The sequence below is a fragment of the Aulonocara sp. 'chitande type north' Nkhata Bay genome, linkage group LG5 (assembly GCF_057382095.1).
Source record: "Aulonocara sp. 'chitande type north' Nkhata Bay isolate Kocher_YH1m ecotype deep benthic linkage group LG5, A_spYH_male_GT1.1, whole genome shotgun sequence".
Taxonomy (NCBI): domain Eukaryota; kingdom Metazoa; phylum Chordata; class Actinopteri; order Cichliformes; family Cichlidae; genus Aulonocara; species Aulonocara sp. 'chitande type north' Nkhata Bay.
The window spans coordinates 32,683,295-32,703,250 of NC_141348.1; the positions used below are offsets into that span (position 1 = coordinate 32,683,295).

A 19,956-nucleotide genomic window follows, 5' to 3' on the forward strand; every position below is an offset into this window, starting at 1 on the left:
CATATAGACACACACAGAGATATACATATACTTTATTTACTTCTAATACACACATTTTTGGAGCTGCTTGGATGATAAACTCACCCTTCCCACTTCCACAAGGTTTGTAACCATGACGATAGAGGCCGAATTCTCCTGCCACACCATTCTCCAGAAATCCCTCACCGTCTCTTGCATGGGCCCTGACAGACAAACACACAAACACACACAGTGTAAACATTTTGATACACATAAACAAGCATACAGACATAGGTGTGTAAATAAGCATATGTTCATTCCAATGCCACGTAAAAATGTCAGCACTGGTAGTACAGACTTGCACAAACACACCCATACAGACACACACATGTATTTGAACACCATCAATCCCAGATAGTAGTTTGGGGGTTTGAGGTAATGGGGTCTTAAATTTGTCAGGGGGGTTTTATACGGCAGTTTAGATTTAGGAGGTTGTGGTAATAGCCTTCCAGTCCGAGAGGACGACATTTACCAGGTGGGTCCTACACGCATACACACACACGCACACAAATAGGATCACATGCACACATTCGTATCTACACAAATGTGGAAGCACGCATTAGTGCTTCTCACACACACTTATCACGTCAGTTTAATTACCTTGTGTGGCGATGTAATGTCTGGGTCTATGGTACCCCTGCGAGACAGAAAAAAGGAAGCAATAAAAAAATATGTATCGCCACACTTTTGTCATATCCATTTTTCTCTTTATATTCTTTATTTTTCCTATCCAACATCTAAATTTCCTCTATTTTTAGCACATTGTTTTTCAAGAATTCTCATTCCTACTCACTATTTTTTCCAGGGAATCAGTCTTCACCCATCTCCCGCTATTTCGGCTGTTTTCCTTTTCACTCCCCAAAGTTAGATAAAGTGTTACATTTTGCATTTTTAACCAAAATATACTAAAACATTCCTGCCCTATTCTTTCATTCAGTTTTTCCCAATTGTGTTGCCTTTTCTTCACTTCATTTGTCCTCGTTGTTAGTCATCTTCTCATTCATTCATCATCTCTCACTCTCCTTCTCTGTCTTGTCTTCACGTTCAGTTTTTTCCATGTTTTATCCTTCATTTTTTCCCAGTCACTAAATTTTCCCTCTGTTGGATAAAAAGACACCGGTCTCCAACCAGCGATTATTTCTCTCTCTTGTCCCATCACGATTCCCTATAAGATGGATAACCTTGTTGAGATAAAAGCATTTATCATTTTCACTTTGCCATTAGAATCACTTTGTGAGCATGACGTTATCTTCACGGGGGGATGTGTTTTACTTTTTCAATTCTTTTCTTTTCTTCTTAAGAAACAATCTAGTCTGTGAGACTGATTGTGTACCAGATTTATTAAGACTACCATTACAACAGTAAGCTGTGAGCAGGAGATTAAATCAATAAGTGAAGCACAATACCTGCAGGGGAGAGAGGAAGGGAGTAAAAACGAACGATGGATGGATGGATAAGGAAAGGTAATAAGAGGGACACACAGTGGGAGGTGATGGAATGACTGATGTAATTAAAGGAGGAAAGGGTAAACAAGGAGGGGGGTATGTTTTCCCCCTTTTAATTTTTTTTATGTGCCCGTTGGTGAAGGAATGGAGTCCAAAGGGGGGAAAAAAACAACACTGATGGTTTTATCTGCTGTGGTAACCTTAACTAAGGACCTGATTCACTGGTACAAATTTAAAGCAATATTGTTTGTGTGCAGAGGCAGGTGTCTGCATCTGATTTGAAACTGAGAATATGACATCATCCATACTATTGACTGACTGACTGACATCCATACTATTTGATATTCAGGGCATCCATGCAGAAAGAGACTATTACAACCTGTGAGGACATGTCAGTGAAACTCACATAAAATAATAACTATTTGTGAGGCAAAGGGTGTGCTTTCCAAGTTAGACGTCTCTCAAGTTTCAACCAAGTGATGTAAGCAGCTACCAACAGGAGCAAATACTACAGTTGGCATATGATGAAGTTGTAAATACAGTAGAGGGTTTCCTACACAAGACTCATTGTTTGGATCATCACTACAGTGTATGCGTGCATGTGTGTGTGTTCGAGTGTAGTTGTGTAAACACTCACGTCAATATAATTGGCATTGATGTAGTCAGAGTGGGGGTCTCCATCCAGCAACTGCAGTCGGACTCTGGTGTGATCGTCTGTGGGATCAGATAGCACAAAAATACAACAGGCCTAAAGTTACATTTACCCACAGATCGGAAAAACTAACTGACTGGAGGGGGAACTAGCTAACCAGGCCCAAGGTTATGAGTCCAAACAACAAATGTAAGTGCACTTTTCCTGCTGCTGTTGCCTGTTCTTTGTAATTGTTGATGGATCAAGTCCTGTCTCCTGTTAATAGTCAGCATTGGCATCTTTTACCTGAGTAGATAACCTTTAGTTAATCTTGACTAAGCAAGATAGTTAAAGTTAAAAAGTTAAATTGTGTCACCCAGAAACACCAAACATCCTCAGTTCCCTTGGTATAGTTTTATTTCGACACTTCATTTCAAATGTTTTTTTCCCCCACTTTAGTTCATTTGGTCTCAGAGCAGTTCCATTCAGATGATCTGAATGGGTATGACAGAAGCAAACACATAAAAGTATTAAAGTAACATTTTGTGCATAACTCCCCAGTGCAGATTTATGACAAATATCATTTGCATAAGTCAGGATGATGGGACAAATTCTGTTTCCATTACTTGCTGCCTCTGTCAGCAAATGCTATTGCATTTACTACCAAATGACAAGCAACACAGATTTGTTTGTCTCACAGGCTTTTTCGGGTACTATGCAATGATTCCTTTTAGCTGTAAAAGCTGTTGAAAAAATTGTTCAAATGAAATGTCTACTGTACCATTTGCAAACAGTGACATGTGATCACCGAATGAGAAAAAAAGATGGCTTTGGACTTCTCTTCTGCTTTGAAATAGTTGCTGGAATAGCAAAATCAAGAGAAATTGTGGACATAATCCAAAGCTAATAGTTCAAAGTGCAAGCAGCAACAGTACTTCTTCATAGTAATATGACCCAGTAGGCACCATTTGTCAATAAAAGCCGCAATCCGTCCTCTTTTTCTATAACCGCTTGGATTTTATCCACGACTGTCTGAAGATCGCTAATGGTAACAGTGGGATCCAGAGTCATTTCTTTGGCAATTTCTCACATGTAATGTGTGTAAGATACATCTTTGTTGCTCTCGCTGGGATGCATCTCCAGTGATGTTTCTGAAGTCATGAGATGTTTTGGGTTTTTCAACATCAGACGCCCTCGCACAGATCAATTTCCAACTTTCATCCCATCAGCAGCCACCCATGGATTAGTCCATGGGTGGCTGCTGATAGGACATTTTTATTTCCAATTCCTTACTATTAGCGTATCTGTTTTTGTGTCCCATGAGACTTATATCTCCTCTTCTCTCTCAGTCACGGTTGTTAGAATGGAACTTTGTTCTTCCTGCTTCTTTAGCATGTCAGCATCTCCTGTTTTCTGCAGGTATGTCCATTTTTTTGGACAATGACAGTAAGTGTCCAGAGATGGCACAGTTTTAAAAAGAGTTAAAATAAATCCAGGTAGAGAAGTATCACATATTCAAATAGCACAAGCACATATACAAACACAAGTTGTTACATCTCAAGGAGTTTATGAAGTTGAACACACCAGACCTATAAGTCCCAAAAACCTAATAATAATAAATAAAATTATAAATAAATAAATTGATAATCACAAGACTATTTTTACAATCTATAAGAATTTTAATATATCTTTGAATCTCAGATTATCTGTAATAATCATAACAGCAGAACCTCTCACCTCACTCACTGTTCACCCTCATTATCCATGTCACCATGATGAATTTTTTTTTCTTTTTCTTTTTGAGTGTCAATTATTTTGTTCTTGGCTGTATAATAGCTATCTATAGCATTGGGACACATATGAGTTATTAAGTGTAATGGGAGGCAGTGATTTTTTTTCTTTTTAAACTTAGTTGTAACATAGCAACAGCAGGTAATTGCAGATGATGGGGACAAATAAGAATGATTGCACTGCTTCTTGAAAGTTTTTAATTTTTTGAAAAAGAAAGAAAGAAAGCGAATACAGACTAAATGGAAAAGAGCAGGTCGGTAAATGTGAGATATTACAAAGAAAACAAGAAGACAAGAGCAGAAGAGAGGTAAAAATTATGTCACGTGTAGTTGGCAAGTATAAGATAAAGATAAATAACATAAGAGGCTAGGAGAAATGTGGAATGTTGTTACCTTTCAGTCTCTGAAATGGCATCTCATAAATATTTCTGTCATCCTGGTCATCATCCTAGTATAAAAGGACGCACATCTTTGGTTGTTGAGCAGCCTAGACCTCTGAACTGTGGTAGCAATTGAGAATGCTTGGGATGGAACAACGTAACAACGTAACAACTGAAACCATGAATTAAACTTCTAGTATTTCTGCAGGATTTATTTTTTACTCATTTTGAATTGAGTTGTTAATTCAAATTGTAAATTGTTAAACTGCTTCAGAAACAGAGCTTTTATGTTAGCAGATCTACTGTGTGGTTGATGACTCATGCATTCAATGGAAACCATTTTCTCTGGGTTTATAGAGTTGCATGGGAGCAATCATTATGTTAAAAAGGCGTTAACATTTTTTTTGTTTTGATGACTATCTTAGAATTGATGTGTGAATTCATTTCCATTCATAGCTGGCACAAAATGAGGCCTTCAGCGGAGTAAACATACTCAGAAGTAGGATAAAATTGCAGAGACCGTTAACTTTTTTTAACAAGCAAAATCATTTAGAACATACAGCATGTATTTGGATTTTCTATAATAAGGATGTTGCCAAGCAGCTGAACAATATCCTGGAAAGCATAAGAGTGTACTATTTATTTAGATGACGTTAAAGGTGATATGATTTTTTTTAACTACTTTTTATATTAAGAAGGTAACAAACACCATTTGTTGATAAAGACCATAAAATGGGTCCAAATCTTCAGTGAGAGCTAGGACATTTCTAGTGGTTCTGACAAAAGAAAAAAAAAAACAGGAAAATAAAGATCCGTACATTTTTCTTAAATTCCTATTCAATTACAATTCGAATGAGCCAAACCCATCTCTGATTCGGCAAGTGGCCAATCTATTGCAGGTCAAACAGAGAGAGACAAGTTCTCAGAAACACTGCTTAACATACGTGTCCATGTCCAGGTTTGAGCCTACACCATCAAAGTTTTTAATATTTCATTGTTTCATTAATCATTGCTGTAAATAATTCTCTACAGTCTCCAAAATGTAAAAAATATGCAGTCTGTATGCTGAATTTGAGAAAAACGTTAATATTTCAGCAACTAAAATGTGTCATAGCTCATATCTATCACCTAACACCTTATTTTGTTTATTTTGTCACAGAGTAGAATAGAAAATTTGACATCACATGGACAGTCATTTTATATAATTTTTACATGGAACAAAATCATTCGATAATTTTAATGGTGATTCAAGGTTCAAGTACCAAAAAAAAAAAAAACCCATCACAAATGGCCCATTGCAGAATGGTCACACAGCCTATTAAGTATGTGATTCATACTTAATAGGCTTTATTATAAGGCTCAAATGTGCAGATGAGCTATGTTACTCCAAGCACATTTTTTTGGTAAAACATCTCTCAAAAATGGTGCTTTTAATAGCCAGACCATGGTGTAGATGTATTTAGCTCAAGTTCTTAGCTCTCAAATGGAATCAGTTGCTGGCCAACCTTTACATCTGTGATAAGCTGTTTATCTGTAAGCTTAGTGCAGTCTCAGTAATGTTCAGAAGCTGAAACTTTGGAGTTTAAACCTTTCATGTAGACTCTTGCAGACATTTGTTTCAGTGCAGAAGAGTAAAAATGAAAATAAATGTAAGTATAAAAGCAAAGACATCTTTGACTGTACATGCTTTTGCTGATTTGTTATTTATTTTGTATTTTTTTTCCAGAAATTAGGGAGAAGAATGTGGGCTCGGCGTACGTAAACATTGCTTTAGACTGAGCCTGTTCATTGATTATATTGTACATTAGACTGTGAAGTTTATATGTACTATTTAGCCTGTGCGTATAACATGTGGTGACTGAACAACATAAACTTAATAAACTAAGTGACATCTTGTGTAAACATCTACAAAATGCTGCACTCGGGGTTATCCCAGAATTCTGTTGCATCTCTTGGCCAAATTACAGAACCAAGGGTTTCACGATCACTTAATATGAAAAGACGACTGCATAGAAAGGTCATGACCGTCAGTAGGGATTACCCCAGGACTGCATTAAAACAGCCAGTGCAAGTATGACAAGCCTCAACTGCAGACTATTCATCCACACGGTCAGGTGAGTTAAAGCACAGAATACAGTACAAATTCTTAGAATAACAACATATAACACCTTGATTATCACTTTTAGGATCACCTTGAGGAGAATTATTTGTATAACTGCTATCAGAGTAATGTTGCAGCTCTGGCTGGGCAGCAACAATGATGGCAGCATGACGCCACTCTGCTGGTACAAGATTCTGTCATCAGCTATCAGCGCACTCACACTCACGCTCTCAACTCTCTCACTCTCTCAGTCACTCAGTCAAACACACACATGTGCACACACAAAAATACACAGCATGTAAAAACAAACACAACAGGAGGTAGTCTGCCAGCCGTCTGCTCGTTCCCTCTCTGTCTTTTTCTTCCTTCTCTTCTCCGTCTTTTACTCCGTTTCTCATCTGCCTCTTCAATTTCTATTCCTTTTCTCTGCTGATCCTGTCCATTTCTGTCTACCTCCTCCTCTCCTCACTTCTCCCCCTCCATGGTCTTCTTTCAGCTACCTGTCTCTCCTCCCCCCCCCTCTCTCTCTCATTCCCCATGCCATCTTGCTGCTTCAGGCAGCAGTAATTACGCAGGGCTAGTGTCAGAGGCTGTTATAACACAGAAGCCACTGATATGAGGCTGGAGGAAAGAAGGGAGGGGCCCTTCCCACTAGCCTGCACGGGGAGGGGAGCTTCTAATTGGGCTCAAATAGCAGGAGGTACTGGCTTGAAAACGCTACAGATGTGGACATGGGGCACAGGCTTGAAAAGGCTGATGGGGTGTGTATCATTGAGTGTATGAGTGAGTGAGTGGGAGAAAGAGAACTGTAGACATCTTTTTGTTAGTATGATATATACTGTGTGCGCATACATGCAGGAGCAACTGATTCTGAAAGCAAAAGAAAGTCTTTTGTTAGAACCAAGCCAACCTCAAATACACACTTCAATGATTACATTTGCAGGCACAGATATTACAGATATTTGTAGTTTTTTCTCTTTTCATTCACGTAAAAGGTTTGCACAATTATAAAACCCATCAACTAGGCGAAGGAAGTCATTTTCACCCAACAACAACACATTTTATTAGATGAAATGCCCTGTTTATAATTTAGGCTTCGCTTCTTTACCAAATCTACATTAATTTCTATTATGCTAGCATAATAACCAACTAGTGGCTAATTTGCTATTGTTCTCAAATAAGAATGCCTCTATCACATAGCGATACTTTTGTGGGTGAACTCCAGATTTTGTAAGCAATTGACACCTCTAAGGCAGCACTTCTAGCATCAGACCAGACTGTGCTTTTCTGAAGGAGGTAAAAGTTTTCAGACAGAAGGATGATGGTGTTAATGTACACTACTAGAATGACAGAAGCTTTAGATGCGCAAAATAAAATAATGAAATTGTGAAAAATATGTGAACTTTAACTGTAAAATTAAAACCTCACGCTCAGGCAACTCAGGCAATAAGAACCTAATACTAAATCCAGTATTATACAAAGTCTTAACCCCAATATAAAAATGTGTAGTTGATCAAGTCTTTGTAACTTACATCCAGATATGGATGGAGACATAAAATATAGAGAAGATATGTGCACTCAGCCTCATGTTGGTGTCTGTAGCACTGGAGTAACAACAAAGCCATCAGACACTGTGGTGTCCAAGGGCAAAGTGTCACGAACCCATTACTCATTAATGAGCTCCACTCTTCTGCTGAGTCGCCCTATCTTCATAACCTTGCAACTCCCCTCTCTACTTTCCTCTCTTCTCATCTTCTCTCTACTCTCTGCTTTTAGTTTGGTTCCATTCTGTCTCATTTCTGTCTTCTATTTTCAAAATCTTGCCATTATTCCAGCAGCCACTGCCAAAGTTTTGTTGGGGAGGACTTGTTAACTTGAGGGGGTAAGGAAAAGGCCAAACAATATAGACTTCTTGTTTTTTTTACCTCTAGCAAATTTACCAGGGCAGGAGAGACCTGTAATTTGGAGACATCAGATGGTATGCACTGCACATGAGGGCTGTACACAAATAAAATGAGCAGGAGCCACCAGCCCTAATGACTGCTATTGTACCACAGCAAACACAAGCAGCTGTTTTTTTGCTCTCTTCTATAAATCAAAGGTCAAGATGCATTTTTTTTATTACTTACCACCAAAAGTAAGACCCATGAAATATACTGCAAATATCAGCAGGGGATAATCTATGAAGTCATTATTTTCCAGTTTCATGAATATATTGCCCTTTTATTGCTTTAAAAGGCCAGTGACCACCCTAAATTGTTCAGGCTTGATGAGGCAAAAAAAATTATTCAGGTTATATAAGGCCACCCACCACTGAAAACAGTACCTCTGCTTTGCATGGTCTAACCTGGAGCACATTTGGAAACTAGAATAAACACATATCAAGATCACACATCATCGCTTATGAAGATATTTTATTTAAACTTTCAAAGCTCTTTTGTGTTTTAAAACAGCAGCTCTCACAGATAACCCTGAGAACATTGCATTGTACAAAAGAATGGAACATTTGCTTCTGGTATTTGTATCCAATAAGTGAGTTTTTTATGTGTGTTTGTTTTTTACCTTCACTAACTCTGAAACAAGGCATCACACATAATTTGACCATGATATAATTTGGTTCAAAATTACAATTTAATTAAATGCCAATCAAAACGCACAATCTTGGACTGAATAGCTGTGTGATTAATTTGGGAAAATTAATTCAGTTAAAACAGATGAGACTCTTCTTTCTTGTGGGTTTGTTTTTGTTTTAAAGACAGGACAACATAGTAATTACTGAGTTATTCATATTGAACAAAACTTTATTCACCTCCGGCAGATATTACATTACGGTCATTTGAGCATATGAGTTAGTAAAAGCCTCTATACTGGCTCTTTAATATTCCAGTGTCTCTCCAGCTGCCTGAAGACAGCTAAAAAATATAAAAGATCTTGCTGTTTGAGAATAAAGAGCGTTACGCTTCAGTATGCCCATTAGGTTATATTTTTCAATGCTGGAGAGATAAAGCGGCACTATTACAGACAAGAAGCATGAAAGCATGGAAACTTATGCTACATTCCATAACCTCTTTATAAAAAATATCCCCTTTTCCCTTTGATTCTTCTACTTCCTGTAATTGCTTTACCTGTTTGACACTCAAATACTTAAAAGAGAATTAAAGAGAAGCCTTAAGATTATTTAGTGATATTACATTTTCATAAAAAGCAAATCAAACAAATGGTTTAAAACAAAGTCTAACACTTTAACACAACAAGTTACTTGTTAATTACACAGTTGAAAACAGGGAAACCTGTTAGGAATTATGTCCTCTTTAACATATTGAACTGAGAAAAATACAAACATGCTCACAGTAGCAAGTTGAAACTGCTGAACAAGATGTTTTACTCTTCTGTCCTCTCCTTCCTTCCCTTCCCTTTCCTCTCTTCTCTTCCTCCTGCTCTTTTCAGTAGCTACTAAGCAGGGATTGTGTCTGTCACAGATATACTTAATCAGTTAACTCCCTATGGAGCTCAACTCACTCACGGAATACACTCCGCTGTCAGACCGGCTCAAGGCATTAGGGAATTTAATAGCATGTGTGATTGAGTGTAAGTGTGTATATGGGTTAGAGAGAGACTGAGCAGCTTCTAAGTGTGTGAACATCCGTCTCCCCTTTCTTCCTTAAATGTTCTATGTTCTGGTAAATTATTTTGGGATGTATCCTGACAGGTTTGTGCATGAGCATTTTGAAAAGCAAATTTCAATAGGCTTTTTTGTGCTTAAATTATGTATTTGTTCCACTGTCAGCAACTTATGCATGTGTGTACCTCAGCATGGATGGAAAAGTGTGTGAGTGTGTTGGGGGGTATTATAGTGTGTAATAGCCTATTAAGACCAGAGCTCCCTGCAGCTGATGTGTCAAACAACACAGAATGCTGTCGACTTACACAAATACACACAAACACAAGCCTTGAGATGCTGTTTCCAGCTGTTTGAAGGCTGTCAGGTGCAAAAAAGATAGAGGAGAGAACGATGGAGGAAGGAAAATCAGCTTTAAACTGCTCCCTGAGAGTCATGTTTTCTGCAATGCATGCTGGATGTGTATACACACAAACACAGACAGACTCTTTTGCAAGTCTTCCTTCACTACATGCATGAATCTTCTCTGCGGTCGCCCTCTTTTCCTCATGCCTGGCATAGCTCTATGTCCAGTATATTCACGCTCTCTCCTCTGCATATACGCAAACAAGTCTCTCAAACATCATCTTGAAACCACTGAAACTGAATGGTGCCAATGATCCTGTTCATCCTGGTCACTCCCAATGAAAATCTTAACTTCTGCAACTTTTCCATCTCAAGCTCAGCCTACCATCTTTTTTGTAAGTGGCACCATCTCCAAGCCGTCCATCAGGTCTCACTACCATCTTCTAAACCTTCCCTTTTACTCTCATTGCTATCTTTCCATAACAAATCACCCCTGACACTCATTTCCACCCACTCCACCACCCCTGGCTCTTTTCATCACCTCTCTTTGTGTACTGTTCATCCCTTTGGACAATTGACCTAATTTAAACTCACCTTCACTACCTCTGCTCCTTGCATTTCCACCTTTCTCCTTCTCATTCCCACCCATTTATTCCGTGTTGCTTATACTTTCATTCCTCTTCTCTCCAATGCATACCTCCATCTTCTTCAGACTTCCACCTGCTCCTTACTCTTGTTATAGATTACAGTGTCATCTGCAAATATTGTCATCCACAGAGACTCCAGCCTGACCTCATCTGTCACCTTGCCCATCATCATGGCAAACAACAGGGGGATCTGATCAGAGCTGGTCCCTAATGTAATCCCATTCACACCTTAACCCATCTGTCATTCCGATCGATACCTGTAGTGCTTTCTCACTTTCTCAAGGCGTACTGCTGCTCACTAACTGTCACCTCTACCTACCTACAACTCTTTCTCATAGCTTCATGGTATGGCTAATCAACTACATCCCACCATAGTTACTGCAGCTCGGCACATGAGCCTTGTTCTTGAAAATTGCCACCAGTACACTTTTTTTCCATTCCTCAGGCATCCTCTCTCGAGTAAGAGATTGTGTTAAACAATCTGGTCAAAAAGCCAAATGCAGTCCCCCCCCTAGACATCTCTATACCTCCACAGCAATGTCATCTGGATCAACCACCGTTCCAGTCTTCATTCTTTTCTCAACTTCTCTCACGTTCTCCCTACTAATGCACCGCACTCCCTGAATCACTAACTTTCCTCCATCTGTCCTCTCATATTTTCTTCATTCATCAGATGCTCAAAGTACTCCATCTTCTCAGCATGCTCCCTTCACTTGTTAGCACATTTCCATTTCTGTCCTTAATCACTCTTATCTAGTGCACATCTCTCTGCCTTGCCAACTTTACAAGTCTGTTTCTCCTTCCTTGATATCTAGCCTTACAAAACACTGTAAGTCTTTTCCTTTGTGACCTCTCTCTTTGCTGAAAGCCTAGTTTCCATTTACTCAGACTACTTTTTTAATCTCCCCGACTATCCCGCGTTTTCTTTTCTAACATGTTCTTTTGAATACTTTCCTATATGGCCTCATTCCAACACCAAGTCTCTTCTCCTCTTCCCTCTGGCCAGATGATAACCAAACTTTTACTCAGCAGTACAGCTGTACTTTCCCAGTCATCTGGTAACTAACTCTTCCCTACCACCCACAGCCTGTCTCAACTCCTCCCTGAATCACCCCTTTTCACCCAATGTTGTTCCTTCCTCTTCTGGTAGTAGCTTTGGCACTAATCAACAGCTACATAAGGCTTGTCAGCAGATTGAAACATGCCTGGTAGATGGCTCCACTGATTTTGGGCTTAATAAAAGCAGGTGGACCAACTGCCACCAACACCAGCACATGACATGGCACCCCAAATCAGCACAAAATTTAAAACTGTAACCTCACAGTAGATTTCAAACACCTTGGATTCTATGCCACTCCACTCATGCTCCAAACTCTAGGACATTGATTTCAAAAGAAAAAAAGAAATGCAAATTTTACCTTAATCTGAAAAGAGGACTTTGGACAACTGAATATTTCATTTTCTCCTTTGCCCAGGAAAGACACTTCTGATGTAGTCTCTGGTTCAGGTGTGACTTGATATTAGGAATGCAGCAGTTGTAGATTAATCCCTGAAGACATCAGTGTATCGTGGCTCTTGATGCACTGACACCAGCCTCTGTCCAATCCTTGTTTGATTCTCTCAAGTTCTTTAAAAAAAACAACTTTTCCTATAAACCTCTCAAGGCAGTGATCATCCCTGATGCTTGTACAGTTTTTCCTGCCACACTTTTCCATTCCAGTTCCAGTTCATTCCAGTTTAATATGCTTTGATACAACACTCACGCCACCCATTTAAACAATGACCCTCTGTGGAGGGTGCCAATGATCATCATCTGAACAGCTGTCAAGTCAGCAGTCTTCCCCATGATTATGGTTATGTGTGCTGAAGGAAACCAAGAGATAAATGGTATTTACAATTTTTGCTTAGCAAATTTACTAAAACCTGAAATGAAATATTTGATTATTTGTGGAACTGTTTTTATGATTTTCTATACACCATAAACGATCAACAATAAAGGTTTGAAATATTTCACTTTACAAGTAGTAAATATAGAAAATATGAAAGTTTACCAAGTTTAACAATTTTGTGAGATGCACTTGTATGGCTGTCTAGACAGCAGCACATCTCATTAAATCTGATTCATTCATCAACAATCAATTATCACACACTGTCAATGATCACAGCTCATCGTTGTTAGCTATCAACGAGTATCAAACTGCCAACCCCCTGACGTTTTGGAATGATGAAATATAATCACTCATAATCCTCCACCTTCTAATTAAAAATACAATCATTGGTGAAACCATTACTTCAGCATCTCTTTCCACTACCTGATGATTTTGGGGGATAAACAGCAATCATTAAAAATCGGCATCACATTTCTACATGTTTTGTGATTACCATGTCATTCTTACCCCCCACTGTGTCTGAAGAGGAACAATGATTAATAGCAATCATCTTCAACAGTGTCAATAATACTGCCGCTGGCATTAAAAATCAGACTAATTATTAACGTTATTTGTGCGCATCCCTCCTGGTGGGAGTTGCAAACCATTTCATTCTTTGGTAGCTCTGGGATAAGCTGAAGCTGGTTTTAAGTAGCACATTAACACCAGTGGTTAACACTGGCTACTGTAAAGAACTTTGTAAAGGACCGCACTCGTGGCTCAAAGAGTTGACAGTTCGTCTTGTAACCGGAAGGTTGCCGTTCGAGCCCCGGCTCGGACAGTCTCGGTCGTTGTGTCCTTGGGCAAGACACTTCACCTGCCGCCTACTGGTGTTGGCCAGAGGGGCCGATGGCGCGATATGGCAGCCTCGCTTCTGTCAGTCTGCCCCAGGGCAGCTGTGGCTACAACTGTAGCTGCCTCCACCAGTGTGTGAATGTGAGAGTGAATGAATAGTGGAATTGTAAAGCGCTTTGAGGGCCCCGAAAAGCGCTATATAAATGCAATCCATTATTGTTATTATTAGTGAATTTATTTAAAGTTGTTTAGGTCTATTCCATCATATATTCTAACATCTGTTTCTAAATATGACTTTTTTAAAAACATCACAGGTTACTTTTGAAATAAGAATGCTCATCGTGAGAAAAGAAAGAGTTTCTGAAAAACACAAATCTTACTGTACGTCTGTGGGTGGAATAATACTGCAGCAGTACTGCACTGCTACAAGCAATCAAGCACAAACCAGACTGCTGTGATCTGTACAAACCTGAGTAATATATATGTGTGCGTGCATGCGTGTGCGTGTGTATAGACTGCAGGTGTGGGACTCTCTCTCATTTGTTCAGAGCGTGTGTTTATTTGTATAACTGTGTGTGTGTGTGAGTATTTGTGACAGCTTGGAGGATGCTAATATTTGCTGTGGTTCTTTGGTCAAACACTTCAGAGGAGTTGTTGGCGTTCTGAGTTCAGAGCAGCTCAACAGACGTGTTGCGAATCTGAGCCAGAGAGGATAGGAAGAGGGGAGAAACACTGTGTACAGCTGCATATAAAACTAACACGCACACAGTCACTCTCTCTCACACACATACACAGTTGTGCTTGTTTTTAAAACCTTCTTTGCCTGTTCACTTTGTTTTTTTTCTCCGCGCAGAACCCCGTACACACAATGCCCTTATCTTCTCTTGCATTCATTTTCCCTTTCATACACACACACACTTACGTCACCTCTGCTGTAATGAGAAGCAACATGATGCAGGAGGGGATCCTGATTATGCCAGTGATGCTTGGAGGTGTAAAACCTGTGTCTGTGCATAGTAACAGTGTCTTGGAAAAGACTACCAGCCTGTGAAATGATTCTTATTCACCTTACGGACAATACATTAGTGAACAGAAGGAGTCAGAAAGAGATTCAAAAGACAAGAACAAGAAGTAGTGAGGTTAGGTTAAACGAAATGAAAGAAAATGTGAGAAAGGCTGAGGTAGGATAGAATGACTGATGCAACACGAATAGATTAAGTTTAGACAAGTAGTTAGCGACAGAGGGGAGAGTCAGTTACATTTCAGAAAGAAAGAGAAGACAGGAAGAGGGGGAAAAAAAGACCAAAATGTGGGGAAAAAAATAGAAAAAGGAAGTCGGATGAAGGAAGATAAAAGGAAAAGCAAGAAAAGAAAATGACAGACTATGGAGTGGCACATTCTCACTTTGGCAATTTAAAATTTTTAAGCATTTTGTCTACAGTGAGGAAACAGAGTCACAAAGCTTTTAGATGTAACTTGAGTCAGTTTTCAAAGTTAAGGAGCTAAACTGTGCCTTTTTGTCTTTTTCACAATAAACATAAAATGGAAATAATGAGATTCAGGAAAAAAACATGAATGTAGTTGAGAAGAGAAAGAACTGGGAAAATAAAGTTTCCTGGTACAAAAAAAATGAGACAGATACAACACATAAATCTGCTTCCAACAGAACACATATCACTAATGAGTTACCTAAAAAATGTTTTATTTTCAGCAATCCTCTTGGGGAAAACGAAGTGCAGAAGGAGCTGAACAAAGAGAGTATAGATGTGTGTGTACGTCTATATTTGTATATTACAAACTGTTAGAGAGTTCTTACTCAGTATTACACACTGAGTAAACTCTCTATAAAGTTAAATGACTTATTACAGCAACAGGTTTTTGTTTTATTCAGTTTTGTTTTTTGCGTCAAACTGGTTTTCGTTTTTGAGGTTTATAATACAGAATTCCCAGTGATGCAAAAAGCAATATGAAGAAATCAATAAGCAAATCAATGATCATTGATGTGTAGGTTAAACAGATGGTTTCTGAAATATATTAAAGAAACACCACACTGACTTCTGACTTCGTTATTGATTCGATGCAGTTGGTGAGAAAATACATTTTCTCAGCAGTCAGGTAAAATACTGAGAGGCTGTCTTGCAAAATATAAACTGAATCCACAGATACCTGACTCTATATTTCTCTGAGTTTATAGCAATGGTGGCATTTCTAATGCTCGAACTCAACTCTTGTGGAAACACCAATACATTTCCCTCCTGGGACTGTCTAACTTAACTAATCAGTTTAATGTACAACACTATTTATTTTTTTTTGTCAGGCAGTGAGATTAATTTTAAATTATGAAGCAGTGTGAAAAGCTAGACAGACCAAGATTTATAAACAGTAACATTTGTAGCAAAATCAATTCATTAAAATGTACTAAAATTACCTTTAAATGTAATCCAGGGAATACACAAGCACAAACTGCCTGGCAAAATGCCATACAGAGGAGAAATAAACACTCCAAATATGATGCAGGAGTGTGCATGAAGACTAATAATAGCAGTCAAAAGGAAATCTATCATGGCCTTTGCCGTACAACAGACTTGAGAATGCATCACCTCCTGCTTTCCTTTTTTTTCTCTTAGAGAACACAAAGACCTCAAAACAAAGGAAGGATGCTCAATGATATTATGCATTCCTTAGACTCTTACCATAAGCTCCACTATCACAGCTAAATGCCTAATCCTAACTGTAAACTAACCTTAACCCTAAAACCACATTCTGATCATCAAATAGCCTCTAAAGGTTTGTCTGAAAGTTACAAAAAGCTTAAAAAAATATAACTCTTTATTTTAAGGTCTGTTAATGAAGCTGTGCAAGGCTGCACTGCATAATGCACTAGTACACACAACTCCTTTTTGCACATATGCATTTTAGTTTAAAGAAAGGCCTCTGTTGAATTATGAATGACCATATGGGTAGAACTGAGAGCTAAGAGGGAAAAGAAAGGAAAAAGAAGCAAAGCGGAGGAGAAGGATGCAAAGGAGGGAGGAGGAAATAGAAGCAGACAGATGCCTATAATGAGGAAACACTACTGCGCCTTGCCTCAACCCATAAACTGTCAATGTTGATCAGAGAGGGTGAACAGATTGGATAGAATCACGGAAAAAGAGAGGAAGAAAGGAAAGGTGAAAAAAGATGAAATGAGAAAAACATGACTGGATTGAAGAGAGAAGGGAGAGAAAAGGGGAAGTGAATTTAAATTGGAGATAAAAATATGGTTAAAATTTCCAAAAAAGGGAGAAAGGGTGAGGTGAAAGGAGACGACATGTCGAGAAAAGTGCAGTGGGAGGTGATAGACGGAGGGAAAGGAGTAAAGAAAAAGTAAAATGAAGAACAAGGAGGTGAAAAGAGGTTGATTGGTGAGAAAAGGGAAGAAAGGAAAAATGAGATTGTAGAAGACAGATGAAAAGGGATTGGGAAGAGAGAAAAAGGAATTGCAAAAACTGAGTGTTGAGGAAAGGAAGTTATGAGAACAAGTGGGGAGAGGAGGGAAAGTGTTGAGTAGATAGGAGGACAGGAGGCTGGTAGATTAACATTTATTTAGTGTGCTGAAGGGATTTCAAACATGGCATCAACCGTTTGCGTTGGCAGATGGCCGGAGGAAGAGTGTGTTAACACTTCAACTCGAATCAGCCCTTTCCAAACTGTTCCAGAGAGAGAACGAGAGAGGAAAAAAGAGGTGGTAAAAGTACGCATTAGTGTGTGTATGTGGAAAGGAGAGAGAGTGCTGCTGAGAAGTCACACATAAGGAAACGTCCTCACAAGGATGGAACAATTATCACAGCTGCCTCAGAAGAGATTTAAAAGCTTAGAACTAGAATGTTGGCTTAAATCTCACAAAGCCAGACCACAAACTTAGGCTCCATTCACAGTGATCTGTGAAGGTTCAATGGGCATTTGTTTGGGTTAGAGATGCTGTCACCGTGATGACACCGAAACGACCTCTGAGACAATGAGATCAGATGTTAACTGATAAACATAGATGTCACTTGAACTCCTAATTTGGTGAGTCTTAACATAAACCCCTTCCTGCTGCCACTTATAGGGCTTCACTGAAAACTGATTGCTGATTGAGTTTGGAGTGGTGAATGGGATGCAGCGCTGCACAACTGTGCTAAAAAGCTGTCTTGTGGTCTCAGCATCATGTGTAATATAAACTATGTTTAAGCTTGAATGGATTCAAATTTAATCAAAGTCCAACAAGCAGAACTATATGTGTTTATGAACTTTGTTAAACTTGTGAGCTTCAAAGCAAAATGCAAATAATTGGTTTCAGAAGGCAAGTCAAAGTTTAAAATGATGGAAGAACCTTTTACTCGTTTTTAAAGTTTGATCGTTAGCCAGTTATTCTGTCTCTCAACACATTCCTTGTTCTCATAAAGATACAGAAAAAAGTCATTTCCCCTACGGCCTTTTGAAACATTTTCCCAAGAAAATGAGCCTTTGTATAATCACAGAAAGCAAGATGGACAGTTTCCATTACTAGGTCCTTGTAATTAAAGGATTTATACTAATAGCAAATTTATCATAATTCCTGTTGGCTATCAAGTCCTTGACAGGCTATTTCATTTCAGCACAGTGTTTCATTTTAAAGCCTTCAGGTTACAACAGTGTCTTTGCCTTGACATCTAAACCCCTGTAATGAGATATGTACGTGCACACTGATCTGAGTGGCCAACACACACACACACACACACACACACACACACACACACACACACACTTAGATTTTCAAAAATAATCTTCTGGATCATACTGGCCATGTGGGTAAGGCAAAGCCACACATGCTAAAACATGTAGATACACACCCATAAGGAGCTTATTAAAACTTTAGCCAAACAATATGCTTCTCTTGTTCAAACCTAATAGAGGTCTGAGGTTGCAATGTACAATTTAACCAGCAAGCACACAAACACTCCTCTACAGAACATCCAATCAGACAAACATCATTCATGCACACACATTCACATGCTAACTCTAATGACCAAACACAATCACATTTACGTTACATATCGTATGGTCCCCAATCTGAATATCATTACAGCACTCTGTCTACGCTCCAAAATAAATGTTAAGAAAAAAAACCCTTCTCTCTGAATAAAATAGGGGCTGGTGGCTTTGATCATCAAGGATTGAAATAAATCCCTCTGCAAATTCAGAGTTATTTTTTACATGTGTATCAGACTTACCAAAGACGGGGATATGAGTTTTAGTCGACTTTGATATTGTGTTATTAAAGAAAAAAAAAAAAAGGGGGGGGGGGGGCTGGCGGTATGCCAAAAGATGGTTTTCTTTCTGCATAAACTTAAAATCAAAATTCTAAATTAATTTTTTTTCTTTTAAAGATTATAAGCCTTTCCCCAATAATTTAGCATACATGAGCAAGAGCATCCAACAAAAGAAAAGCACCAATAGTGAGTTTATTATCCTTTCGCTTTATTATTGCAATGATAACAAGATAGCAGCACTTGCAATGGTTTCATGTTGTGTTATTTGGAAATTCTGAACAAAACAAAATGACACAAGTAAAATAAGGGACATGCTTACAATATCATATATTTTAAAATGGTGAAAGTGCCAGTGCAACACTGCCTTCTTCCAAGAGATTGATCTTAATAGTGTTAGAAAGGCATAAATGTTGCAAGGCTAGCAAGCGCTTTCATTTATAATCAAGCTATGTCGCATCCAGACACTGACAAAGGTGACCAAAAAAATATAATAAAAAATAAAAAAGCTATCATAAATGTTGAGTTTAAAAAAGACATGCTAAGAATCCAAGAAGATTGTTCTGCCTGACCAGAGAAACTAAGTATGTGACTGATAAATCTGATATTGGTTTACACAAAAAAACCATCTTTTTTTTCCAAGTCTTTTTTTTTTTTGGCGAAGCAGATGCTGAAAAAAATAAATAAATAAATAAAGTTGAAGTCCTATATTAACATGCAGTCTTGAGTTTTTTGTTTTTGTCTTCATTCCCCCATTAATTTAAATGGTTCTGCTGTCAGAGATCAATGTTTCAGTATAATTGCAGTAGCGTATCATAAGTAGCATTTCTTAAAAGTGGTCTGGTCAGTGTGTTGACCCAAGTGGACATCTTTCAAAGCCCAGTTCAAAACCAAGTCACCAGATAATTCCATCCATTATCATCCATGGGTATGTCATCCATTCCATCGATGACATACCCAAAGTTTGGTGGAGTGAGGAATACTTGT

General features: G+C 38.5%; 1 protein-coding gene across 11 annotated transcripts in view; it reads right to left on the minus strand.

Moving 5' to 3' along the window:
* The window catches only part of ptprt (protein tyrosine phosphatase receptor type T), a 311,416-nt gene that overhangs the window by 25,696 nt on the left and 265,764 nt on the right, over positions 1-19,956 (minus strand). For 8 of the 11 annotated variants that reach the window (XM_086293065.1, XM_086293064.1, XM_086293063.1 and 5 more), the window contains 3 exons: positions 2,101-2,186; positions 619-655; positions 85-182 (listed from right to left, as the gene is read on the minus strand). In XM_086293065.1, coding sequence (XP_086149191.1) covers positions 85-182; positions 619-655; positions 2,101-2,186 — 221 coding nt within the window. The remainder of the gene's footprint in view (positions 1-84; positions 183-618; positions 656-2,100; positions 2,187-19,956) is intronic. The other 3 variants (XM_086293067.1, XM_086293066.1, XM_086293060.1) reach the window with 1 other exon arrangement.